Source organism: Nerophis lumbriciformis, linkage group LG04 (assembly GCF_033978685.3).
Source record: "Nerophis lumbriciformis linkage group LG04, RoL_Nlum_v2.1, whole genome shotgun sequence".
NCBI classification, from domain to species: domain Eukaryota; kingdom Metazoa; phylum Chordata; class Actinopteri; order Syngnathiformes; family Syngnathidae; genus Nerophis; species Nerophis lumbriciformis.
In genome coordinates this window covers 43970641-43995733 of record NC_084551.2, presented here as the reverse complement: position 1 = coordinate 43995733, position 25093 = coordinate 43970641, and the positions used below count along the sequence as shown (strand labels likewise).

The following is a 25093-nucleotide window of genomic DNA, read 5'->3' as shown; positions in this document are numbered from 1 at the left end:
ATGTTACGTCACGTCCCGTTATCCCGGCAACTTCTAGCAAGTGCTAGCTAGGAACGCTAACCGGAAGTCGTTCGAAAAAAGATAATAAGCCATACAAACGCATACCGGATTAGTGGATATAATAGTGGTTGTTAAGGTAAGAAATTAAAAGAAGCGATCATTACCACTGTAATAATTTGGATGTTGGCGTAAAATGTGTTTTATTGGCTTCTTAGCGTTAGCTATGTCTTCTCTCGTTAGCATTCTTGCTAACGTTTCCACACTGAAGTTGTTGCTTGCGCTAGCTAACAAGGAGAAACCTAGTCGTGTTCATAACGATGACATTACTACATATTACCACATTTTTGTATCTGTGTTAGTTTTAAGATTGTTAATAGACAGCTCTGCTTGGCAATTCTGTACGTCAACATGTTGCAGCGGTATACTACGTAACTGACATTCTTAGCCGATTAGTCGTTGTGATGCAATATCCATACGTTTTATGGTGACACATAAGTAAGCGATAGTCTATTATTTCCGAGGAACATTTAATCAGCCTGAGCTAGATTTGCTTATTTCTCTTTGGGACATGTATTTATTAATGTCCTACCAATAATTCACAGAGCAGAGTTTGTTATTCATAAAAATAAAGAAATTAGATAATTTTTCTGTGCCTTATTTAGGTGTATGTGTACTTTTTTTCCCTTTTTTTTTTTTTTTTTTTACAGATTACTTGATTTACACGCAACCGGTATTATCGGACAGGTCTTGTAAAAACGATTCCAGAAATATAAGCATTATTTTCCTGCGATAAATATTTAAAAAGTTAAGGAGTTTTGAAACCAGTGATAAAGCACAAAATAAAGGTCAACTTATTTTATACAACATCAACAGGGTTAAAGATTTTAGGTGTGACATTTTTGTTAAAAATGTAAACTTTCTTAATGATTACCCAATTTTAAAGGAGAACTGCACTTTTTTTTAATATTTTGCCTATCATTCACAATCCCTCGGTAAGACAATATGTTTTTCTGTTTTCTATGCATTCTAAGACATGAATAAACTTGACCAGTGCATTGCTAAAAGTAGGTCCTTAACGTTAGCACTTATGATATTATCGCTAATACTTTACTAATATTCAGGTCACAAAATGTAAATGTACTATTGTTAGCGGTTTTTGAATGGTTGTTTATAGGGCTTTGTGGGTGGAATAGAGGACCTCCCATTGACTCCATTGTTAGCTGACTTTTGTTAATGTTTATTATAATTTAGAATGCATAAAAAAAGTAAAACATACGTTTTCGTGGCATACAAAGGGATTTTGCCTATTGTTCACAATCCTACTAAGAGACGAGAAGTTTTTTTCCTTTGTCTTCTAATTTGTAAAAATCGTCTCGTTCCTAGTGACTGGCAATGCATTACATGGGAGCAATCCATTTTACCGCTAAATCACTTTAAAAATGCATGTAAAAACCGCCAACAATACTTCATATGCGTTCCGTAACCCGTGTAGTAACCAAGCTGTAGTGACATTGTTATTGTAAGTGCAAACACTGAGGAACTATTTTTCTAGCATAAAATGGTGACTAAGGCATTAGCTGTAATCTAGCTACGACAAGAGATAAGCTAGCTTTTGCGTTAGCAGCTGAATTGCTTTTGAGTTTGTAATACATAACAATAGGACACCAATCTGTATTGACTGAAAAACATGAACAATCATGCAGTATCTGTTAAGTATTAGCCCACATTTCGTGTTTTGTTTGTACACAGCTAGCCAGACAGCGTATGTACTTTACTTGTAATAACAATCATGGTCTGCTGTGTGTATCATGATCGATACTAAAGTGACTCACTTGTTGCACAATTGTCTGGCCGGGGAAGTTTTTTCAAGTTGATTTTGTGTAAGCACGCCATATATGTCCGCATAGTTTGGCTCCAAGTTTCATGCTGACCTCACTCTCTCGGCTTCCGTCTGCTCTAACGTTTTACCCTCTCTTCATGCCCGCTTCTATAAGCAGTAGTTCATCCTCCGTATATTCAGCTTAAAAAATATATGGTTGTAAATTCTCATATGTACAAAAATGTTCATCTTTGTTACAAAGTCTGCCATTAATACAACACACTCGGGTTTGTTTCGGTAAGTAGGAACACACATTTGTTGCCGGAAGTCGAAAGTGCGCTGCTATGGAAACGGAAATGAATGCGCTGAGGAAAGGAGTAACGGTATTGCTTAAAATGACAAATACGGTAACATTTGTACATGTTACATATTATTATGAACGTGTCTGTACATATTGCAGTGTGTATATTAATACGTTGATGGAGGGCTTTAAGTTGTTTAGAGGGCTTTGAATCATTCAAATATTGGAGGATATAGAAATGATTTAGCATAATGATCTCATTTGCAGTGAAGTGGTCTGCGCCAAATTAAAAAAATCCCGTAAAGCACATGAATTTATACATTTTACAGTCTGTTTTAAAATCTGACTCCATTGCCGCATTTTCCAAAAATTTTTTTATCTATAGAATCCTAAAAAGAGATGTGTTCTTGTCTTTCATAATGATTGTGCACAATAGGCAAATTTCCCCAAAAAACTGCAGTTCCCCTTTAAAAAGTTGGTATTATTGGAAAGCTTGCTTGGCAAATGGGACACATTTTCAAGCGTTGACCGGTCCAAAGCTACAAAAAGGTTGGGGACCACTGCTTTATGTCATTATGTTAGACCAGGGGTCCCCAAACTTTTTGACTCGGGGGGCCGCATTGTTAAAAAAATTTGGCTGGGGGCCGGGCTGTATATAAATACGGTTGTGTGAGCGTGTGCGTGCGTGCGTGCGTGCGTGCGTGCGTGCGTGTGTGTGTATGTATATATGTATGTATGTATGTATATACTGTATGTGTATATATATATATATAGGGCTGTGAATCTTTGGGTGTCCCACGATTCAATTCAATATCGATTCTTGGGGTCACGATTCGATTCAAAATCGATTTTTTTTTTCAATTCAACACGATTCTCGATTCAAAAACTATTTTTTCCCGATTCAAAACGATTCTCTATTCATTCAATACATAGGATTTCAGCAGGATCTACACCAGTCTGCTGACATGCAAGCAGAGTAGTAGATTTTTGTAAAAAGCTTTTATAATTGTAAAGGACAATGTTTTATCAACTGATTGCAATAATGTAAATTTGTTTTAACTATTAAATTAATCAAAAATATGACTTATTTTATCTTTGTGAAAATATTGGACACAGTGTGTTGTCAAGCTTATGAGATGCGATGCAAGTGTAAGCCACTATTGTTCTTTTTTTAAAATTTTTTATAAATGTCTAATGATAATGTCAATGACGGATTTTTAATCACTGCTACGTTGAAATTGTTACTAATATTGATACTTTTGTTGATAATATTCATTTTTGTTTCACTACTTTTGGATTGTTCTGTGTTGTGTTTGTGTCTCCTCTCAATTGCTCTGTTTATTGCAGTTCTGAGTGTTGCTGGGTCAGGTTTGGTTTTGGAATTGGATTGCATTGTTATGGTATTGCTGTGTATTGTTTTGTTGGATTGATTAATTAAAAAACAATTACATTTTTTTTATTTACCGTATTTTTCGGACAAAAAGTCGCAGTTGCGACTTATATATGTTTTTTTCCTTCTTTATTATGCATTTTCGGCAGGTGCGACTTATACTCCGGTGCGACTTATACTCCGAAAAATACGGTAATTTTTTTTTTTATTAAAAAAAAAAATTTAACAATGAGAATCGATTCTGAATGGCACAACGTGAGAATCGCGATTCGAATTCGAATCGATTTTTTCCCATACCCCAAATATATATATATATATATATATATATATATATATATATATATATATATATATATATATATATGTATGTATTAGGGATGTCCCGATCCGATATTTGGATCGGATCGGCCGCCGATATTTGCAAAAAAATGCATATCGGCAAGGCATGGGAAAATGCCGATCCAGATCCAGTTAAAAAAAAACTCCGTTTTCCAACGCACCTATTTAAATAGTACATTCCACTTTTCTGCTGCTCCCTTATTTACGTTCCGCATTTTCCAGCACACCTTCAACACATCCACACGTCTGTGGATTCTCACGCAGTTGCTTTTAGCTGCTGGCATTACACGACAGGCTCTTCTCACTCTTTTCTGTGTCTGTGCTTCTCACAGACAGCAAGCGCACCTTCTTACACACGTCAGATACTGTCACGTCATACGTCACTTACGTATACGTCCTCCCCGAGCAGAGAGGTAGCAGCATGGCTAACGTTAGCTGTGATGCTAGCGCAGCCGTGTGACCAACGTTCTCTCTAAGGTGCGCGCTTGTGCAATTGCGCACTGTTTAAACGTCCTCTGCGCATAGCAATTATATGCCACACACAAAATCAAATAAAAAAATAAGCGCATAACAATTTTCGACACACGGACACGACAGAGAAAACATTTTTCGTCATCATTGTTCAAATATTATAACGTCTGTCGAGACGCTTATCTCTATTCGGTGCCACACGTCCACACCATCAAAATGCCGAGGCAAAAATTTCCAGATCAACACCGTATGAAAAAATTAGTGATTTTTTTAGTTGTGATTTCCTTCTCTGCATGAATGTTTAAAAGTAGCATATATTAATGCAGTATGAAGAAGAATGTTTTAATGTAGACATGCAAGCCTTGAAAGAAAATGTTGAAAATCAAGACTACATTTCCTGCAAATGGATGCATTTCTACCCTATATTTTAACTTTAGATTTATTCTCATATCAAACTCTTTTGGCTGTCTTTTTGACACTTACATCCGACGCCCCCCTCCACACCCTGGATTATAAATAATGTAAATAATTCAATGTGATTATCTTGTGTGATGACTGTATTATGATGATAGTATATATCTGATAGTATATATCTGTATCATGAATCAATTTAAGTGGACCCCGACTTAAACAAGTTGAAAAACTTATTCGGGTGTTACCATTTAGTGGTCAATTGTACGGAATATGTACTTCACTGTGCAACCTACTAATAAAAGTCTCAATCAATCAATCAAAACACATAGAATCATCATACTGCTGTGATTATATGCATCAAGTGTTCATTCAAGGCTAAGGCACAATATCGAGATATATATCATGTATCGCAATATGGCCTTAAAATATCGCAATATTTAAAAAAGGCCATATCGCCCAGCCCTTGTTTCAATGATGCCATTTCTGTTTGTCATGTATAATTTTGTCTATTTTGTGTTTATCCTTGAATAAACAGGTCAGTTTCTTGTTACCAATCATTGTGTATTATTCAAACTCACCTAATTCAGCTGGCTAGTCAAGAGTACTAAAACCCTTTTCAACATGATTCTGACAACTAAGTAGGCTAAATAACTTTAAACTTTAATACATGCTCGGATAGGCCATTATCGGTCAGTATTGTATCGGTCAGTATCGGTATCGGATCGGAAGTGCAAAAACAATATCGGTATCGGATCGGAAGTGCAAAAACCTGGATCGGGACATCCCTAATATGTATATATGTATATGTATACGTATACATATACATATAGTATATGTATACGGTAGTTTGGGGACCACTGTGTTAGACCATAAGGAAATCCGTTTGCCAGTATGTTTAACCCTGAATCACTTGTGTGGGATACAGAAACACCATGGAGGAACAAAGTGCTGACATAGAAGTGACCGTCAAAACTTTAGATTCTCAGAGCAGGACTTACACTGTTGGTGCTCAGGTAAATTCAGATTTCTCTAGATTGAAATGTTAGTCAGCTTGACTCAACTCATTTGTGGTATATTTTATTTTCCGTAGCTCACCGTGAAAGAGTTCAAGGAGCACATTGCGTCTTCTGTGGCAATCCCTGTCGACAAACAGAGGCTCATCTACCAGGGCAGAGTTTTACAAGATGAAAGGACACTGGCAGACTACAGTAAGTAGTCCAAGGGTTATTTTTTAGCCGACGATGTGGCTCGGGTGGTAAAGCGGCCGTGCCAGCAACTTGAGGGTTCCTGGATCGATCACCAGCTTCTGCCATTCGAGTCACGTCTGTTGTGTCCTTGAGCAAGACACTTCACCTTTGCTCCCGATGGGTCTCGCATCAGTGTGTGAATGGGTAAATGTGGAAATAGTGTCTAAGCGCTTTGAGTACCGTGAAGGGAGAAAAGCGATACACGTATAATCCATTTACCATTTATTATAACACTGCTAGAATTCAGTTTAGTCTCAAAACGAAAATGCAATGACAGTGTTTTTTTGTCTGTTCCAGATGTAGCTGGCAAGGTGATCCACCTTGTGGAGCGGGCGCCCCCTCCGCCCTCCCAGCCCGGCTCGGGGTCGGGGGGCAGTTCAGCCGACAGCGGGCCCTCATCCTCGTCCCACGATAGTTCTCAAGTGCCTCCACACGATCGTAATGCCAACAGTTACGTCATGCTTGGCACATTCAACCTCCCAGTCAACATCATGGATCCCCAACAAATACAGGTACATTTCATCCTCATTTTTTTTAGGTGAAAAATGTGCTCTTGCTGTGTTAAACGTCAATGTAATGTTCCAATTTAGATGTCAGTACAGCAGATGATGTCCAACATGGGGGATAATGCAAGAAATGCCAGAGTGACAACCAGCGCTGGGGTAAGTCAAGAATGTGTTGGGAACAGCTAAGTGTCTTGAAATATTCAAATAGTAATTCATCTGTTGGATCTTCAAAATGTAGTCACCTCTCTAAAACATTTGTTGGGGATATGCTTGTGCAGTTATGTAAAATTAATGACAGCAGTTGAATAACTTATTAAAGTGGAACCGTACCTTTTTAGAATTTTGATTATCATTCATTATCCTTATGTAAAACAAGAACACATATACCGGTATTCATTTTTTTATGCATTCTAACTTGTAAATAAAAGTCAGCTAACAATGGATTCAATAAGATTCCGCCTATAAAGCGCTCTAAAGAGCATCCAAACCGGGTATAAATTGGATGTCAAAGTTGACAAACTTCTTAATTTATGGCCACATCCTTCTACTATCCAGGTGAGAGGCAGGATTTATAACCTAGCATTAACTTTTACTAACTCAAAGGTGATGCAGCAGCAGCTCACCGCCTCAATATAGCAGCATAAGCTAGTTAGCTCTCTGTGATCAATATGTCGCTAAAAATAGATTGTCTGCGTTATAGCTTATAATAACTATCGCTAATAGTTGGTTAACATTCAGGTCACAATATTAGTATTTTTGGCGGTTTTTGGGTGGTTATTTAAAGGGCTTTTTTGGGCGGAATAGTGCACCGTATTTTCGGACTATAAGGCGCACTTAAAATCCTTTCATTTTCTCAAAACTCAACAGTGCGCCTTACAACTTGGTGCGCCTAATGTACGGAATCATTTTGGTTGTTCTTACCAACCTCGACGCTGTCTTATTTGGTAAATGTTGTGATAAGTGTGACCAGTAGATTGCAGTCACACATAAGAGATACGTGTAGACTGCAATATAACGCCAGTAAACAACACCAACATTTTAAATGTTCCATCGAGGATATAGAACATTACACACCGCGCTCTAAAATCTATCAAAATGTTTTAGTTCTATTTTGGTAAGCTATGAAGCCGCACCGCTTGATGGATCGTTGGCGCATAACGGCTACCGTAGTCAGACGTACTGTGCTTCAACATATGAGTATTATTATGGTGTGTGTATAAGCACCGCAAAATGGCACCTATCAGCAGACATATTATCTGGCGTTTTGTTTTGCAATATTATGCAAAACCAACTGTTCTTACATTCTGGTACCTGATGATCTGTATTTGGTATCTGCATACATCCTGAACATTTGTGTGCGCCCGCCTTTTTAGTCCGTGCAGACACCAGGGTCGATAAGCTTCTTCTTTTTCTCTATCTTCTTGTTATGGGGCATTCATCCTCCGCTGTTGCCATTTGCCTTTACGCTACTTCATATTAAGTAGCGTAAAGTTCTAACTTATATCTGTCAGTACTCTTGCTATGAAAGTGTAGAAAATCGGTGTAGTACATAATTCACCCACTGAACTTTAATTATTAGAGAGTTCTGTTCGGTCGTTTTTTCACAGGGCACATTTCTGGTGTCGTCGTTGCACTAGTGAGCCACGGATGAGGAGATGCTGCTCCGTTATTGATTTGGGTAAAGCCTGAATGGCATTAAAACAGTTAGCTCCATCTTTTGACACTTCTTACACTCCTGTCCGTGCACGCTACACGGTACAACAAAGAGGACGGGGAGAAGACGCTGCCAAAGGTGAGCCACGTAAATAACTCCGCCCACAAAACGGGGCATCCTGAAATGACGGTCAGAAAGCGGCTTGAAGATGGTCTGTAAAACATAATCTATGCAACACTTTGAACAAAGAACCACTATTACATGTTATGTAGACCAGTGTTCTAAATTTAGGGGGAAAAAATCATAATAAGACCCCTTTAATGCCCCTTATAATCCGGTGTGCCTTTTGTATGAAAATAGACTCGCTCATCGGCATTGCGCCTTATAATCCGGTGCACCCTATGGTCCGGAAAATATGGTTCTCCCATTGACTCTGTTTGCTGATGTTTGCTAACATTTATTTACTATTTAAAATGCTTAAAAAAAAAAGAAAAACATGTGTTCCTGTCTTACATAGTGATTGAGAATGATAGACAAAATTACAAACAAAGTGCAGTTCCCCTTTAAGGAATTGTGTGTTTGTGCCTTCTGCTTTTTGTAATTCAGAGATGCCAGGTGTAGAGCCCTGACTTCCACCTTCTCTGTTTCAGAGCAATGGGTCAGTGAACGTGCACATCGACATGGATCAGCAAGTGCAGAGTGAACCCCGGCTGAGGCTGGTGCTGGCTGAGAACATGCTGAGAGACATCAATGATTTAATTGAAAGGATGGAGGTAACTTCCCGCTATTACTTGATTATTTGCAATGATTTTGCACCATGACTTGGTAAGGTTGTTTGCATTGGGGCATATAAGTGAATGCTGCGCATATTTCCATTCAGAGCATTATTAAAGGTCATTGACCTAAAATACTCATGTTGTCCACTGGTTGGCGACACAAAAGTTGCATCAAAATTGTCTTACTACTAACATGAATGCAATCCAATGTGGGTAAGATTCCTTATTATACTCATGTCATTAAGCAAGCCAAGTTACAGACGTTGGTGGCTCGTATTTGGTCCTGCGGGCCGTAGTTTTGACACCCTTGTTTAAAAGTAACATGTCTTCCTTCACTTATTATTTTCGCAGTTTTATGCATTTATATGTATAAATTATAAAAATCACAAATCGAATTGCAACCACAATTTTGTGGAAAGATATCGCAATTAGGTTTTTTCTCAAAATTGTGCAGCCTTTGACAATCTTGACCACATTTACGTCTGTGTCAGGGTCGAACGGCCGACTCATCTGCACAAAGAGACACGACTTCCTCCGCACCTATGCCTCCTCCCTTGTCTTCATCGTCCACCTCCACCCCCTCTCCCTCTGCTCAGCCCATGGACACCTCCCCTCCTCCTATGCCCCCCCCACCTCCACCCACCTCGTCTGCAACATCTGAGGGACCGACGCCTCAACCTGGACCCAAGTGATATTCTCACCTAGTTGAACAAATTTGACTGATTTGGTTTCACAATAACAACATTATTTTCTTGCGTTAGTCACCCAAGTCCAACTGAGCTATCGGAGATGTTGTCTGAACTAAGGAGGGTGGAAGAGAGGCTGCAACCCTTCATCCAGCAAGCTCACACCATTCTGGAGACTGCGACCACTGCAGAATACAACAACAATACAGTAGGATTTTAGACGCAAATACGTTTTTGTACCTTCATGGACAAAAAAATAGGAGCGCATTCAACCTACAGGATGTAAAAAATGAAGAAAAGATGAATTTGCAGATGTAACAGTTTTTTTTCTTTTATAGGAAAGAGAGGACGACCAGCAGACCCTAGTTCTTACATGGGAGTGTCTCCGTCTCCTCGGCAATGCCCTCGTGGCCCTTAGTGACCTGCGCTTGAATCTCATGAGCCCGGTGCCTCGCCACCTCCATGTGGTGCGGCCAATCTCCCACTATGCCGTTCCTGTCTCGATGCCCGGCGCTGTGCACCGCCACATCCCAGTGCAAGTGAGTGAATGCACTTGTTGGGGGTTAGACGGCATTTACGACAACCTTACGACAATCGTCTGTCTCGACTCCAGATGAACGTAGGCGCCACAATGACGGCAAATGGCACAGAGGGACAGGCGCCGCCCGCGCAGCCAGCCGGCCAGTCGGAGCAGGCAGGTCAGGGACAGACCACCCCCTCACAGACTTCCCCGTCTAATCAGCAGGCTGGACAGGGACAGGCTGGCCCCCGGGTCATCAGGATCAGCCACCAGGCAGTTCCGGTGGTCATGATGCAGATGAACACGGACGGTGTGTTGTCCCCTACCCGCCACTGATTGAATGTTCCTGCATGTCACAGCGGTGTTTGTGTGTGTCTTGATGCTGGCAGTCATGCACTCCTGCATCAAGCTAAATGCAGCGTTTGAAGGGTTAAATATAATTTTACTGTGCTCTCAGGGACTGATTTACTAAAGGTTTGTGTACTAAAACTAGGGATGTATATGTATGTAACTGATGCATGAAACATCGTAAGCCGGAAGTGAAGTGTGTTCGTACTTGTCGTAGATAACATGAATTGTTTTTTGAAAATTACATCTGTCAATGACTTGTTGAGTTATGTTGCTAACAAACATACAAATAAGCCAAAGCCAAAACATTATTAAAAGTTAGATTGTTAGTTAACTTTTCTGAGAGATTGTTAGTTAAATTTTCTGAGAAACAGCATTTTCCAGACCGATATAAAAAATGACCACTGCTTGTCAGAAAGTAAAAGTTGAAAGACAATACGTTTTACATTGTCATTGGATGTTTACAATGTTACTTTAAAGACATCAACTGTTAAGTTATTCCTTTACATGTTTGCTTGAAGCAGTAGATGTTCCTGCACAATTATTTGCACTTACAAATACTTGTTTGTAGTAAAAAAGATGATTAGAACATTTCAACATTATGTTTTTACACACTATGGCCTTTTTGCCAAGCTTTTTTTTTTGGACGCATACTACAATAATATTGTACCGTGGCCTTAATCCCGTGAAATTATTGTACCGTGAGATTTTGATACCGTTACATCCCAAACTAAAACATGTGCAAACTTGATCTACTAAACATGTACAAAGTGGATAGTGTCTGTTAAGTGAGCAAAATTATGAGTGTATTACATTTTGCGTCTCTTTTTTCATTAATATGCAAAATATATGCTGATAATCAAAACGCCCACAATACTAGGAGGAGAAGATGCAAATATATAGATTGCTTCTAAAATGGCAATAAAAAGTTGTACATGTCTCCTGTATGTTTGAAAACAGCAACATTTCGCAGGTAGGCACTTACCGTGTGACAATGTGCAGTAAATGAGTGTCTCTGTGGTGATGCCCTGTAAAGTACGTGTAATAATTTAAATAAGGAGGTTTGCACCACTTTTCAATTGTTAGCGCAGTGTTAGTAAATGGCACGCAGCACACCCACTAATATTACGTGCTATTTTATAGATTACACATAGTTGTGTACCGCGTGTTGTTTGGATCTCCGTAAATCAGGCCCTCAATGTGTAACTATTTGATGGTATTTGTGAATGTGTGCAGGCACAAGTGCTAACCCTGCAGCTGGTCACCAGATGCCAAGCCAGCCAGGTGAAATTGCCTTTTCACAGCTCAGTTCCACACAGTTGGTAAATCAAATCACTACCATAAGCTTTTTGTGATGTTGTCTCATCTTAGGTGGCCTACCCCCAGACTTCATGAGAAATCTCATGCAACAGGTCAGCCAGTACGCCACCGCCGCTGCCACTGCTGCCGCTACCGCCGCTGCCACTGCTGCTGCTACTGGCCAAACCATGCCACCACAGCCCACTCATCCTGGCTACAGCGCCACAGCCAACTCCTCAGCTACCACCGTGGGTCCTAACACCCCTAACACCACGCCTACTGCACCCCAACCACCTCCTCACGCTGGCCCCCAGCCTCATGCCAGGGTTGTGTTCACCCGGCCACCGTTTGCACCAAACATTCCTCTTCCGGCTTTCGGCACCCGAGGAACCACCATCAATGTGAGGGCGGCCATGCCTGGTCAGCAGCCAGGACAGGTGGGATTGTTCATATTATAATGGCTTGTACACTGTAATAACTCACAATCTCCTCAAGTATATATTTCTAATTTCTAGTCAAAATATCAGTCGCAATCGCTTGAATATAATTTTTTAGTGAGACTTAAGAACTTTTTTTTTAGGCAATATATCTTGTGAGGAAAACAATACTACATTTGAGCATCACAAGTTTGTTATAAGACACACAACTTCACAATACTAGTTAGTATAGCTAATAATAAGTTTACATTGCTAATTTCAAGATCATTAAGTTTTTAAAGCTTAAACGTAATGTCTTATTTCAAGAAATCTTACCAAGACAATTTGGACTTCTTCAATTGGCATATTTGTTTGGTTATTACAAGCAAAAATACATTTTATAAGCAAAAATAACTTGTAATAAGCAAAATAATCTCCCTTGTGGATCATTAAAGTTTGTCTAAGTCTATTGCTAAGTTTTGTGTTTTACAACAAACTTGTGATGCTCAAAGGTGTACTTTTTTTCCTCAGAAGTTCTATTGCCTAAAACATGTTTCTTAATTATCACTGAAAATGTACTATTCAGGAGATTGTGACTTGAATTAAGTTTTAGACCAGATGTGTCCCAAAGTGCGGCCCGGTCCATTTGCGACCCGCAGAATATGTTTTAACGGCCCGCCGCATCTTCTATAAATACTATTACTAAAACAACACATAAAAAGCGTAATAAAAAAGCAAATAGGTGTAAATTAACTGGAAAAGGTTGAAATGTGTATGCTAAAAAGTAGAAATGCACATTTATTTTTTTAAGCTGATACCATTACAGATACCTTCCTGCTTCTCAAGAACGATAACAATCACAATCAACTTATTTTGTTTTGTTTTTTGAATGTTTAACTATAGTGTGTGCACACAAACTCTATCGTCGCAATGCTGGCGTTTTAGGTGGATGATGAGGTTTGATGTGTGAAAAGCGCAATATATTTTCAAATAGCACACACAATGTCTTCCTTTTGAAACCGTGACAAAGTCCCAAATGATTGACCATGTTTGTTTACAATAAGCTCAGGGGAAGTTTACGTGTTAAAAAAATCAGTTATCAGAGTTGTATTTTAGGTTTTTCCGGGAGACTCCCGAATTTCAGGGCAACCATTCTCTCGAATGTCTTCACCCAAACAACATTATTAAGGGTCACATGTTGTAATTGGCTTCTGTACACACACGTAAGTGACTGCAAGACATATTTGGTCAACAGCCACACAGGTCACACTGAGGGTGGCCGTATAAACAAGTTTAACACTGTTACAAATATGCGCCACACTGTGAACCCACACCAAACAAGAATGACAAACACATTCGCACCGTAACACAACATAAACACAACAGAACAAATACCCAGAATCCCATGCTGCCCTAACTCTTCCGGGCTGCAATATACACCCCCGCTACCACCAAAGGAAATATATACTTGGTGAGATTGTGAGTTTTTTCCAGTGTGTTATTACTAACTGTGAGGCAGAATAGACACTAAAGTCATTAAAATGATCTACCACAGGCTTTCAACCCTGCTGCTGTCAATCAGATGATTAGCGCGCTGGTTGGTCAGCTTTTGCTGCCAGGACAATTGGGCAAGTTGCATTTCCTTAATGTAAATAGGTTGCAATTTGGTATTGTCAGCCAGAAATGTTCTTGTGTTTTTTTTTAATAGCAGCCCAGCCAGCCACCACATCTTCATCCACCTCCACATCCTCCTCCACTTCCTCTTCCGCGTCCTCCTTTTCCTCTCAAACTTCCTCCTCCTTTTCTTTCTCTACCTCGAGTGGAGAAGCAAACTCCGCCAGCCCACCGAATCAGACCGAGAACAACTCCAGTGAGCCGCAGCCTCAGGAAATGCACGCGGACCTCAGCCAGATGCTTGGCTCTCTGCTAGGGGCTACCGGAGAGGCCACGCTGGGTACTGCGGAGGGCCCCTCCATCACCGTCACCACCTCAGGTCTCCCCAACCTTATGCAGGGAGTGGCTGAGTTCATGCAACAGGTCTGTATACCACCACCATTCAGTATTAATCTCTTGCAATTTGGAGCACATGTTCTCAGTAGGTACCAGTGTGTTGAAAATAAATTCCTTGGTGCCCATTCGTTAAAACATCTTTCCAGGCTACCCAGCCCATCTTCTCCCCGCCACCTCCTCCGCCCTCTCGTGCTCCCACTGCTCCTAACGAAGAAATCAACCCGACTTCCAACCCTGCATCTGCAGCAGCATCCGAAGCCCTCAACCCGGAGCTGTTCACCGGCATCGTCCGTGGCTTCCTGAGCTCAATGATGGGTTCTCTCGGCCAGGCGCAGAACGACACTGAGAGCATTGCGCAATTCATGCAGAGGCTTTCCCAGACCACCAACATCTTCATCAGCCCGGAGGAGCCAACTGGTAAACAACCACAATCCAAGGGGTTGCTATCCAGTCTGAAAAAGCATTTGCGGTCACTTCTGTCATCTTGACCTGTGTTGTCAGGCTTCTTTGGTGAGCTGCTGATGCTGGTGTGCCAGACGTTCACCATGTCCGACTTGGTAATGTTGCTGCATGGGCAGCACCAGCCGATGGGCCGCATTCAGCCGCAACTGTCCCAGTTCTTCACCCAGAACTACCTCAATGGCAGAGAGCCAACAGATGCAAACATCGCTGTAAGTACCAATCATCGTGAGGAAAAAAATTATTCCTTATTAATTGATGAATAAAACAAAAAACATTATTTCCCAGGTTGCTGCTGACACTATTGTGCAGGAACTGGAGGAATACATCACAGAAAGCTTTGTGAGTCCTCCCCCAGTAACACAAATTGTGCTGAGCTTCTTTTTACCTTCACACGTCACACATCTCGTTTGCAGAGGGAATCCTCCGTCACCATTTTGGAGGGTGTCGACGTCACCCAGACTAACATGTCCTTCTTCAGACAGCAGTTGATGGGTATCGCTACACACATTCTACGTTGTCAAGGTATTTTTTTGTCACTCCAGCCTGAGTCCATATTTGCATTCATTTATTAGATCGCCCGCTTGTTTAGCAAGCAAAAAATAAGAAGTAAGCAACATAATCTTTGAATTAGGATTGTTCCGATAGTAATATTTTGGTACTAGTACCATACTAGAGAACTTCTCTTTTAGTAGTATGCACACAGGTTACAAATGCTCCTAAGTTTGCTGCTGACATATGCAGTAATATATTGTGTCATTTCTGATTAGACTAGACTTCCTTTTTATTGTCATTCAAATTTGAACTTTACAGCACAGATAAGAACGAAATTTCGTTACATAAGCTCATGGTAGTGCAGGATAAAAAAAGCAATATGGTGCATATATAAATAAATAAGTATATATATATATATACATATATATAATATATATATATAATAAATAAATATATATAAATATGTTAGTTTGTCAAAATATGAGGGACAAGCAGTACAAGATGAAAGGATGGTTTATTGATCTATTTGTCCATATACTGTTAATATCTGGTTACGTTCTGGTTGACCATGTTCCATCTACACTTCTGTTAAAATGTAATAAGCACATATTCTTCTGTTGTTTGGTTACTTTACATTAATTTGGTGTGATACTACAAATGTGGATAGTAATCCAATACCAAGTAGTTACATGGTCATACATTGGTCATAATTAAAGTTCTGCTATGTCCAGGGATGTATTTCCTGAGTTTATAAACAATAAAAAAGACAAAAGATTTTGTGATAGTAAAAAATATGGATGTAATCATTGTAGTATCGACTATATACAGCTATAATTGTATAGATCCACACATTTGTTTACATTCAGGAGCTTGTTGTTGGCGGTTACCTATTATATCCTCGTACGGTGTGTAGTGAAGAATGTTTAGCTATTCCTTGTCCTGCAGGGATGATACTTATTCGAAACATAGTTTTATAACAGCTATGTTTTAAAGCACTGCTTGCAGAGTAGCGGTTTCGTGTTTATAACTTCACCTTTATTGTTAGTTTCAAGCCAAAATACGTCCATTCTCTCTCTCGTCTATCTCCACAATGTTTCTGCTTGCAAGTGCTCTGTGTGTGTGTTGACTCGCGACATGCGCCTCAACTCATATTATCAGCAATGTCATCACGGCGCGTCATGTCATTAAAGTTAAAAGTACCAATGATTGTCACACACACACACACACACACACACTAGGTGTGGGACGGCGTGGGGCAGTGGAAGAGTGGCCGTGCGCGACCCAAGGGTCCCTGGTTCAATCACCACCTCGTACCAACCTCGTCATGTTCGTTGTGTCCTGAGCAAGACACTTCACCCTTGCTCCTGATGGGTGCTGGTTAGCGCCTTGCATGGCAGCTCCCTCCATGTGTGTGTGAATGGGTAAATGTGGAAGTAGTGTCAAAGCGCTTTGAGTACCTTGAAGGTAGAAAAGCGCTATACAAGTACAACCCATTTATCATTTATCATTTATCATCCCCCTGGGAGGTGAGGGGAGCAGTGAACAGCACCGGTGCCGCGCCCGAGAATCATTTTTGGTGATTTAACCCCCAATTCCAACCCTCGATGCTGAGTGTAGTACCTTTTTTTATTTCATTAGTACTGCAGTACTTTATTAGTACTGGTATACCGTACAACCCTACTCTGAAATTCTCTTTTTCAGATGACTCTTTTGGGGTTCGCCTGCTTCAGATGTGCAACCAGGCGCTGTTTGAATGTCTGGCACTCAACCTGCACTGTCTTAGAGGAGACCAACGAGCGCTGACCGCTGTCATCAATCACCGGATTGTACGTACTTGCTCCTTGCCATGTCCATGTCAGTGCTAATTATAGACAAGTGTAGGTGTGGTTTTAAAATAAATGTGTTTTGTTTGTGTTTCCAGCGGAGGATGTCGAGTGACATCAGCCCAAGTCTCGTCAACTGGATGACCAGCATGATGACCATGAGGCTACAGTTAATTTTAGAACACCTCCCAATCACACAGGAGCAGATCCAAAACTACATTGTTTACACACAGGTCACACACACACAGGTCTACACCCTTAGGTCACATGCTACAGGAATTATTTCTCATATCCTGTTACCTTATGTTGCATCTTAAATGGCTGCTAAATAATCCATGACCCTTTTCTCACAGAAGGATCAACCGGCTGCAAGTGACACACAAGAGCCAGAGCAAACACAAAGTGCTGCGGTAATCCACTCGTGTCCTTCTAATGAACTCCATGGGATATTTTAACAACTACTTCACTTTGTCTCGCTCTGGTTCCCTCTTCACACCCAAAGATCAGTGACACTCACTCACCCGCCGCAGCTACCACAGCAGAGGAGGCCATGTTAGCGTCACGCAACGCGAGGGCGTCGTCACGGGAGACGAGAACGCTGCCCGTAGACTTGGGTGCCACGGGAGGATCAACGCCCTTAGCCGCCATGACGGCAGTAGGAGCTGAGGGAGTCAGCTCCAACTCTGCTGGAGAGTCTGAGGCCTGGGCAGCCACCGTACCGCCCGTGAGAGTTTGTTATAATCTGAATGTAATTGTTTTCGTCATGACTGGACAAGTGTGGTCATACTAAACTGTAAGGAACGTTCCAACTTTAATACAAACTAGAGTTTGTGTTATTTTCATGGCTGTGCCAGGAAGCAATAGCTGCCAAAAAAGTGTGCAGTACTGGGCAGAAATCAGCAGAGGGTGCTGTTGATTTAGTGTCATCGAGATCAGTGTTTCTTATCTGTATGGAAAGAAACTGACTCAGAAAACGCTCCAACGTAAGTTAAGTAAGGCTCCACTTTTCCAAAAATACGCTAGCTAGATGCTAATATACTTTGGCTTTGCTATTGACATGCTACCGATTAGCATTAGCAGTGTTAACTTTTTAATCTTAACACCTTCAAGTTTGTAAATGAAAACTACAATTAAGATGCACATTACAATGAAATAGCTGGCGCGTAATAAGTACAATACTTACAGTATTACCACTTTGTAGGGCGCAACAGACAGCAAAGACTGAACTGACCAACACACCATAAACTATTTACTACCGCCACCTAATGTCTTGTACTTACAACTGCAATTGCAACTTAGTGTCATTCCTGCAAATGTGATAAGGACACAAAATATAACAACTAAACAGCAGTTATCTTAATCTGCTCATTTTTAAATATTGCCTTTATCAGCAAAAACTATTTATATTTAGTAACACACAAGTAGGGCTTCACGGTGGCAGAGGGGTTAGTGCATCTGCCTCACAATACGAAGGTCCTGAGTAGTCTTGGGTTCAATCCCGGGCTCGGGATCTTTCTGTGTGGAGTTTGCATGTCCTCCCCGTGACTGCGTGGGTTCCCTCCGGGTACTCCGGCTTCCTCCCACCTCCAAAGACATGCACCTGGGGATAAGTTGATTGGCAACACTAAATTGGCCCTAGTGTGTGGATGTGAGTGTGAATGTTGTCTGTCTATCTGTGTTGGCCCTGCGATGAGGTGGCGACTTGTCCAGGGTGTACCCCGCCTTCCGCCCGATTGTAGCTGAGATAGGCTCCAGCGCCCCCCGCGACCCCAAAGGGAATAAGCGGTAGAAAATGGATGGATGGAACACACAAGTACCGAAAATTGTGTTCCGGTATCTATTCTCGGGTACCGTATCGGTTTAAATCCCTGTCTACTATATTTAGCAATTGTACAAAATAGAGATTTAAAAAATGTATGTTCTGTTAAACCACTCATGGTAACATAAGTTTGCCGGTCGTCTTATAATTTTTGGTTACATTTTTTTTTAAACTTTAAGCAAGTTGGGAACAGCCCCTTAACTCTGCAAGGTTCTGCCCATTGTTCAGAGTCGTGTATAAAGAAGAGTATGGCCAACTCGGTTTCAGGTGATCTCCTCAATGATTGGTCAAAAGGCACTCACGTGACCACAGGGCACCATGACTACTACCAATTTTGAGCTGATGCTATGTGTTTGCAGCACTTCCTCGTTAATTACCGGTAATAGACTACGGTGTCCTCACATGCTCAACAAACCGGAAGTCCCTCGTTAGTTTTTCGCCATGTAAAAATGCCCTTTTGTACAGCATAGGGTTTCTCCACCCTCGAATTGTGGAAAGCTTTTACATCGCTTTCCCCACAACCCTTAAAGAAGACAAGTATGGGAAGTTAAGGTTTGCCCTCAACACTGGACATTTAAGAGATGGTTTGACAGAAACAGACTATCTTCGAATCCCAGTAAAACTAAAATAATGCAATTCAGTAGCAGCAGAAGAAAAAGTTAAACACAAATACAAATAGACAGACATTGAATGAGTAAAAGAGGGCAGCACGGTGGAAGAGGGGTTAGTACGTCTGCCTCACAATAGGAAGGTCCTGAGTAGTCGTGAGGTCAATCCCGGCCTCGGGATCTTTCTGTGTGGAGTTTGCATGTTCTCCCCGTGACTGCGTGGGTTCCCTCCGGGTACTCCGGCTTCCTCCCACCTCCAAAGACATGCACCTGGGGATAGGTTGATTGGCAACACTAATTGACCCTCGTGTGTGAATGTAAGTGTGAATGTTGTCTGTCTATCTGTGTTGGCCCTGTGATGAAGTGGCGACTTGTCCAGGCTGTACCCCGCCTTCCGCCCGATTGTAGCTGAGATAGGCTCCAGCGCCCTCCGCGACCCCGAAGGGAATGAGCGGTAGAAAATGGATGGATGGATGGATGAATGAGTAAAAGAAACCAAATTTTGAATGAAAATTGAGAAAGTGTACCGACAATCTCATAAAAAATATACACCATAGAGTGGGAAAAAACACGTCAATAATGAATAAAGTGAAATATATGTTCTGGGCCAAAAATCATATTCTCTACTATTCACCAGTGTTACCATGTTTGAGTTATATTGCAGAAATATGGGGAAATAAGTACAAAACTACACTTATTTACTTAGCATGTTACAAAAAATAATGATCAGTTAGAGTAATATATAATGAGTAATACATAGTGATTACAAATACATTGGAGGCAGCCACCACAGTTGGCATACTTCACACAGAAGCCATCATTTCTTTGCGATTGTTGGTCCAAAGATAATGAATATTTTGGCAAAATGAGGGTTATTTATTTATTTATTTTTTTAAGTTTATTGCGCCGTCGGTTGCGTGTGCGGCAACCTGCTGGTCACAAAACACTGCAGGAATGAAGCAGCATAGTGTGTCAAATACGGCCGCAAAATTTTACTTTCACGAAATTAAAGAATGTTTTATTGTAAGTTTTTATGAGCTGGAGAATGTTTAGAACTATATATGGACATTATTTTGGTTTATTTCGTCAGAAAAACTAACGTCAAAACGACAGCAATTGCATGCACACCACACACCTCCTTGGTAGCAATCATGGCTCCTGTTGTTTAGTTGGCCATACTCTTATTTTTATACACAGCTCTGACATTGTTGGGCCACGAGCGCCACATGGAGGGCCGCCAAAAATATATTTCACAGTACTCAGGTGTAGTACACTTTTCCACCACTTGTGGCAGTAATGACAATCTCAAAAAGAAGAAGTTTGTAGCTAAAGTTCATTAAGCACAAAAATTATGACTTAAGTGGTGAAGTTGATTTTAATGTGCACTTTAATTTGATCTGTTTAGGTAAACCTATTCATTATTAATTTATTTATTCTAATAAAATAATTGTAATATCATTTTTCTTATTCTTCCCTTGTTATGCAGTATATTTTGTTACTTCTTATTTTTCTAATCAGCCTGACCTAAACCTAAGGTTTATGTCTTAAATAAATAATAATCTCTGTGACTAACACATGGTTTCATATCATTTGAAAAGGTTGTAAACTGTAAGTAGATTAGATATAATTAATGAATATGATTGAAATCAAGAATAACATTACTAATTCAGTGTTAATATTTGAGTGGGACCGGGCCCCTCTGTAGTGGAAAAGTTGAGCCCAGGTCAAAAAGGTTAAGAACCCCTGATCTAAATTGTTATTAAAAGAAGCAATCCAAGTAAGTACCTAAACAGAAGTATTAGATTTTCTGAAGAGCCTTGAAACACAACTTTACATAACGGCGGAAAGTGAGATTCTTGTTTAAACTGCTGAGATGGAAAAACTTACTTGCTTAAATATATCTTACTGTTTAGTGTGTTATCCCAAACAAATCTCCAATTGCTCTTTCATCCAAATCTTTATAACAGTAGAACATCCCTGATCTTCAAAACTTGAATGATTTTTTCATTAGACTAGCGTGCTGTTTTAATTGATGTTGTCCAATCTTTTCCTTGATACACTTCCATCCTCCTTGTTAATCTACTGGTGCTTTTGCAGGAGTGGGTTCCCATCATCAGGTGTGACATGATCACTCAGAGGAAGATGAAGGCGCAGCCGCCGCTGTCTGACGCCTATTTGCACGGCATGCCCGCCAAGCGCAGAAAGGTGAGCTGCTTCACGTGTCTTAACTTTGCATCAGTAGTCGTCCTCCTTCCTCACTGCAATGTATGTGCGCGTCGTCAGACTGGACAGGGTGGTGGAAGCCTGGCCTCCCTCTCAGACGCTGTGAGCCAAGCAGCCAGGGCGGCCGGCGTGAAGCCCATCACATCTGGTGAGCGTCTGCAGGAAGAGCTGGACACAGAGGAGCTGAAAGAGGCTTATTCAGAGCAGGTAAAGGGGAAATATGACTACTAAATGCTCACTAGATTGTTTTGATGTTTTGTTCAAAAGACATACGTAGCTCACTTTTGTGAAGATTCCACATACACACACCTTAAATGTATTCAGCAAGCCTCCGTACCTTAATTGAGTGGTCAAAATAGTGTCATCCACGCTTCATTGTAGTCTCTTTCACACAAAGCATTTATCCGCCTTGTCTGTTTACACAGACCCAACAAAGGCCCAGTAGCCTTGTTGGTTAGAGTGTCCGCCCTGAGATCGGTAGGTCGTGAGTTCAAACCCCGGCTGAGTCATACCAAAGACTATAAAAATGTGACCCATTACCTCCCTGCTCCTCAGCATCAAGGGTTGGAATTGGAGGTTACATCACCACTGCTCCCCTCACCTCCCAGGGGGTGGACAAGGGGATGGGTCAAACGCAGAGAGTAATTTCACCACACCTAGTGTGTGTGTATGTGTGTGACTATCAGTGGTACTTAAGCTTTTAACTTTAATATTGTCTGCACCATCTTCTGGTGTGTTGTATAAAGCATTCTTTTACAGTCTCACGCCATTACGGCTCTGATACTAGCTCAGAATGTGGAATAAGGCCGGGATGACTTTGTCTCACCATTTAATCTCCATGTAAAATGAGTATATGAGGCAGAGGAGCTTTGCCATTTTGCTCAAAAGTCAATCAATCCATAAGAGAAAGATTAATTCTATTATGGTCATCGTTGTTGGTCCAGTGAGCTCACATGACTGCACATCTTTTCAACTCGCCTTGTTGGCTTTCTCCACTTCCTCTCAGGTCAAAGCAGACATCAAAAAACGAACGCAGGACGACCCAGACTTCAACTCTCAGCAGTTCCCAGACACACACAGAGCCTTCTTGTCCGACTCGTAGTCTCGACTTTTGTCTTTGTCTTCATGGCCACTTTTTGTAAACTCAGACCCCTTCCTCTTTTTTCTGCTCAGTACAGCTTGATCCTCTTCCCCTGAGTGCTAATTGCAGGATGCTAATGCGGCCATGTCCCCTAGTGCCTATTTATTGCTTTGCTCCGACTCTCTAATTTACTGTCTTGATAAGAGTTGACTGAAGATCATGATTTTCATCGTTTCTGTGTGTGTGTCTGCGTGTATTTTGCCTCTCTCCTTTTCTCACATTTGAACCATTTATTACCGGTCTTCCTCTCTTAAGCGCACGCGTCAACTATCATGTTACGAAGATGCTGTTTCGTACAGGAATGTACAGTAAGGATTAATAAACAATTGATTAAAAAAGTACTGTACTTACTATAAGTGGTGCACAAAAAGGTTTTTAGGCCATCTTCATGCAACCGGGAGGAGCTTTTCTAACCTGTAACCTGTTTTGAAAAAGTTTCATTATAATTATTATACCAAATAATACAATGCCAAGCCACACTCCACTAACAGAGAAATCTGATATCTACCTGCTTATTTAACCCACGATGGCCGAAGAAGAGGAAACATTGATTAGGTTGCAGATATGTTTGCAAGGCCATGTTCAAGAACGACATTTCAAAACCAGCTAGATCTAGCGAGACGAGGTCGGCCGACCGGTGAAATGGTTTGTCTACCACTTCCAATTGAATCAACCAACTTTGAGCGGTACCTCTGGTTTTTCATGTTTTTACAATTATTACATTTTGACAATCCCACGTAAGAAACGTTTAATTGCAGATGCGAGTTGATTACATTTTAAATGCGCCAGAAAATAGCCAATTTTGTACACTATTGAGGTGTTTCAATGCCCAGTAGTGCGCAAGTTTGTTTCTGTACAGTATTTCACCCGCCGTGGTCATGTTGTGACACAAACTATGGTATTATGAGGGGTATTTATTGAAGTCGGACTAAGTAGGACATCACTAAAGGACTAGGTGTGAAATGCATGACCAGCCACCGAATCGGTTTGAATCAAGAATCGATTCTGAACCAAATAGTCACCCCATTAATTGGATCGAAACGGCAGGTGCCCAAAGATTCACACCCATACTTACTACAGTTTGAAAATGACCGTCAATATACAATCAGCAGTGGTTTTCAAACTTTTTTCACCAAGTACCACCTCAGAAAACACTTTGCTCTCTAAGCATCACCATAATGACCAACATGAAAATACATTAGCGTAGTAGGCCTAAGTGTTCATTAAAAACAAGGCAGAGGTTTTATTTAACAAGTATATTTAATATTTTTGGCCACTGTAACATTACGCACAGTTTGATCAGTAACACTGAAGATGGAAAAATAAAACACTGAACTTTAATAAAGTGATTATTTGGCGTACCACTAGAAAGAGCCTGTGTACCACAGTTTAAGAATCACTGATCTACAGCATACACAAATATCCAAATAAATAGTACATTCCCAGTAATGCATTGTAATTCTAGTATTTGTCCACCATAAAGTGACACAGCTCCCAGTGTTCCATCTGTCTTTATAGATTCTGTCTGCAGCTCATGTTTATGGCCTTATTCTCTGTTAATAAACCAGTTTATCTGCCTTGTATCAACATTATAACCCCGCACAATAGTTGTATTACACCATGCCATGTCAGCAGCTAACGTACTAAGTTTAAACAGGTTGAACCACCTGCAGAAGTCAACACAGCACTTCCTGTTTGTCATCCTGTTGCGTCATGTGACCTCACCTGAGAGTAAACACATGCCAACATGTCAGCACATCATCTCATTGCAAGTGTTCTTGGGCAATTATTTGAATGTGTGCCGTCACCCTGTCGGTTATAGACATGAGAGAAATGTATTTTTAAAAATGTCCCTGACTTGTACAACGTGACTCATGACATTCCATGAACGAAAAACCAGATTACAGTTCTGGCTCCCATCAGGGTACAAATAATCCAATTGTAATCTTTCTGCTGTCTGTACGACACCCAAACAAATTTTGTCAAAGTCTAAGTTATAACACTGTCTTTTACCTACCCTATTTGTACAAGGTGTCTGTAATTATGTAAATTGGATGTAAGCACACGATACTAAAAGTAAAAAGTAATTTTCTTCTTGTGCAACAACAAATGATGTGCAACTAGATGAAAACAAATGGCAGAACTACGTTTTATTAACATCAAACAATGAGTTGAACAAACTGTCAATACAACAACACCTTTATTTCATCGGATGGCAAATTAATGTGACTCCTAACACCTTTATACCGAGGCTTAGTTCAGCTGAAGAATTGCTGATCAAACACACACACACACACACACACGCACGCACTCTTAACAGCTTATCTTA

General features: G+C 40.7%; 1 protein-coding gene across 4 annotated transcripts; it reads left to right on the top strand.

The window, feature by feature from the left end:
* Positions 1-24918, top strand: bag6 (BCL2 associated athanogene 6). Of its 4 annotated transcripts, none has more exons than XM_061955911.1 (25): positions 1-136; positions 5660-5747; positions 5825-5942; positions 6279-6493; positions 6572-6643; positions 8792-8914; positions 9409-9605; positions 9679-9811; positions 9942-10142; positions 10217-10301; positions 11708-11755; positions 11843-12207; positions 13742-13814; positions 13895-14223; positions 14343-14613; positions 14698-14867; positions 14944-14997; positions 15072-15180; positions 16852-16976; positions 17072-17221; positions 17327-17383; positions 17476-17697; positions 21498-21605; positions 21684-21830; positions 22630-24918. In XM_061955911.1, exons 2-25 carry the CDS (start codon positions 5667-5669, stop codon positions 22723-22725), a joined length of 3549 nt encoding a protein of 1182 aa, XP_061811895.1. In that variant the 5' UTR covers positions 1-136; positions 5660-5666; the 3' UTR covers positions 22726-24918. The 4 variants fall into 4 exon arrangements, with proteins under 4 accessions (XP_061811895.1, XP_061811877.1, XP_061811887.1 ...); XM_061955893.1 differs by having other exon boundaries at positions 10217-10433; positions 13898-14223; XM_061955903.1 differs by having other exon boundaries at positions 10217-10433; positions 17072-17206.
* Positions 24919-25093: the final 175 nt, after the last annotated feature.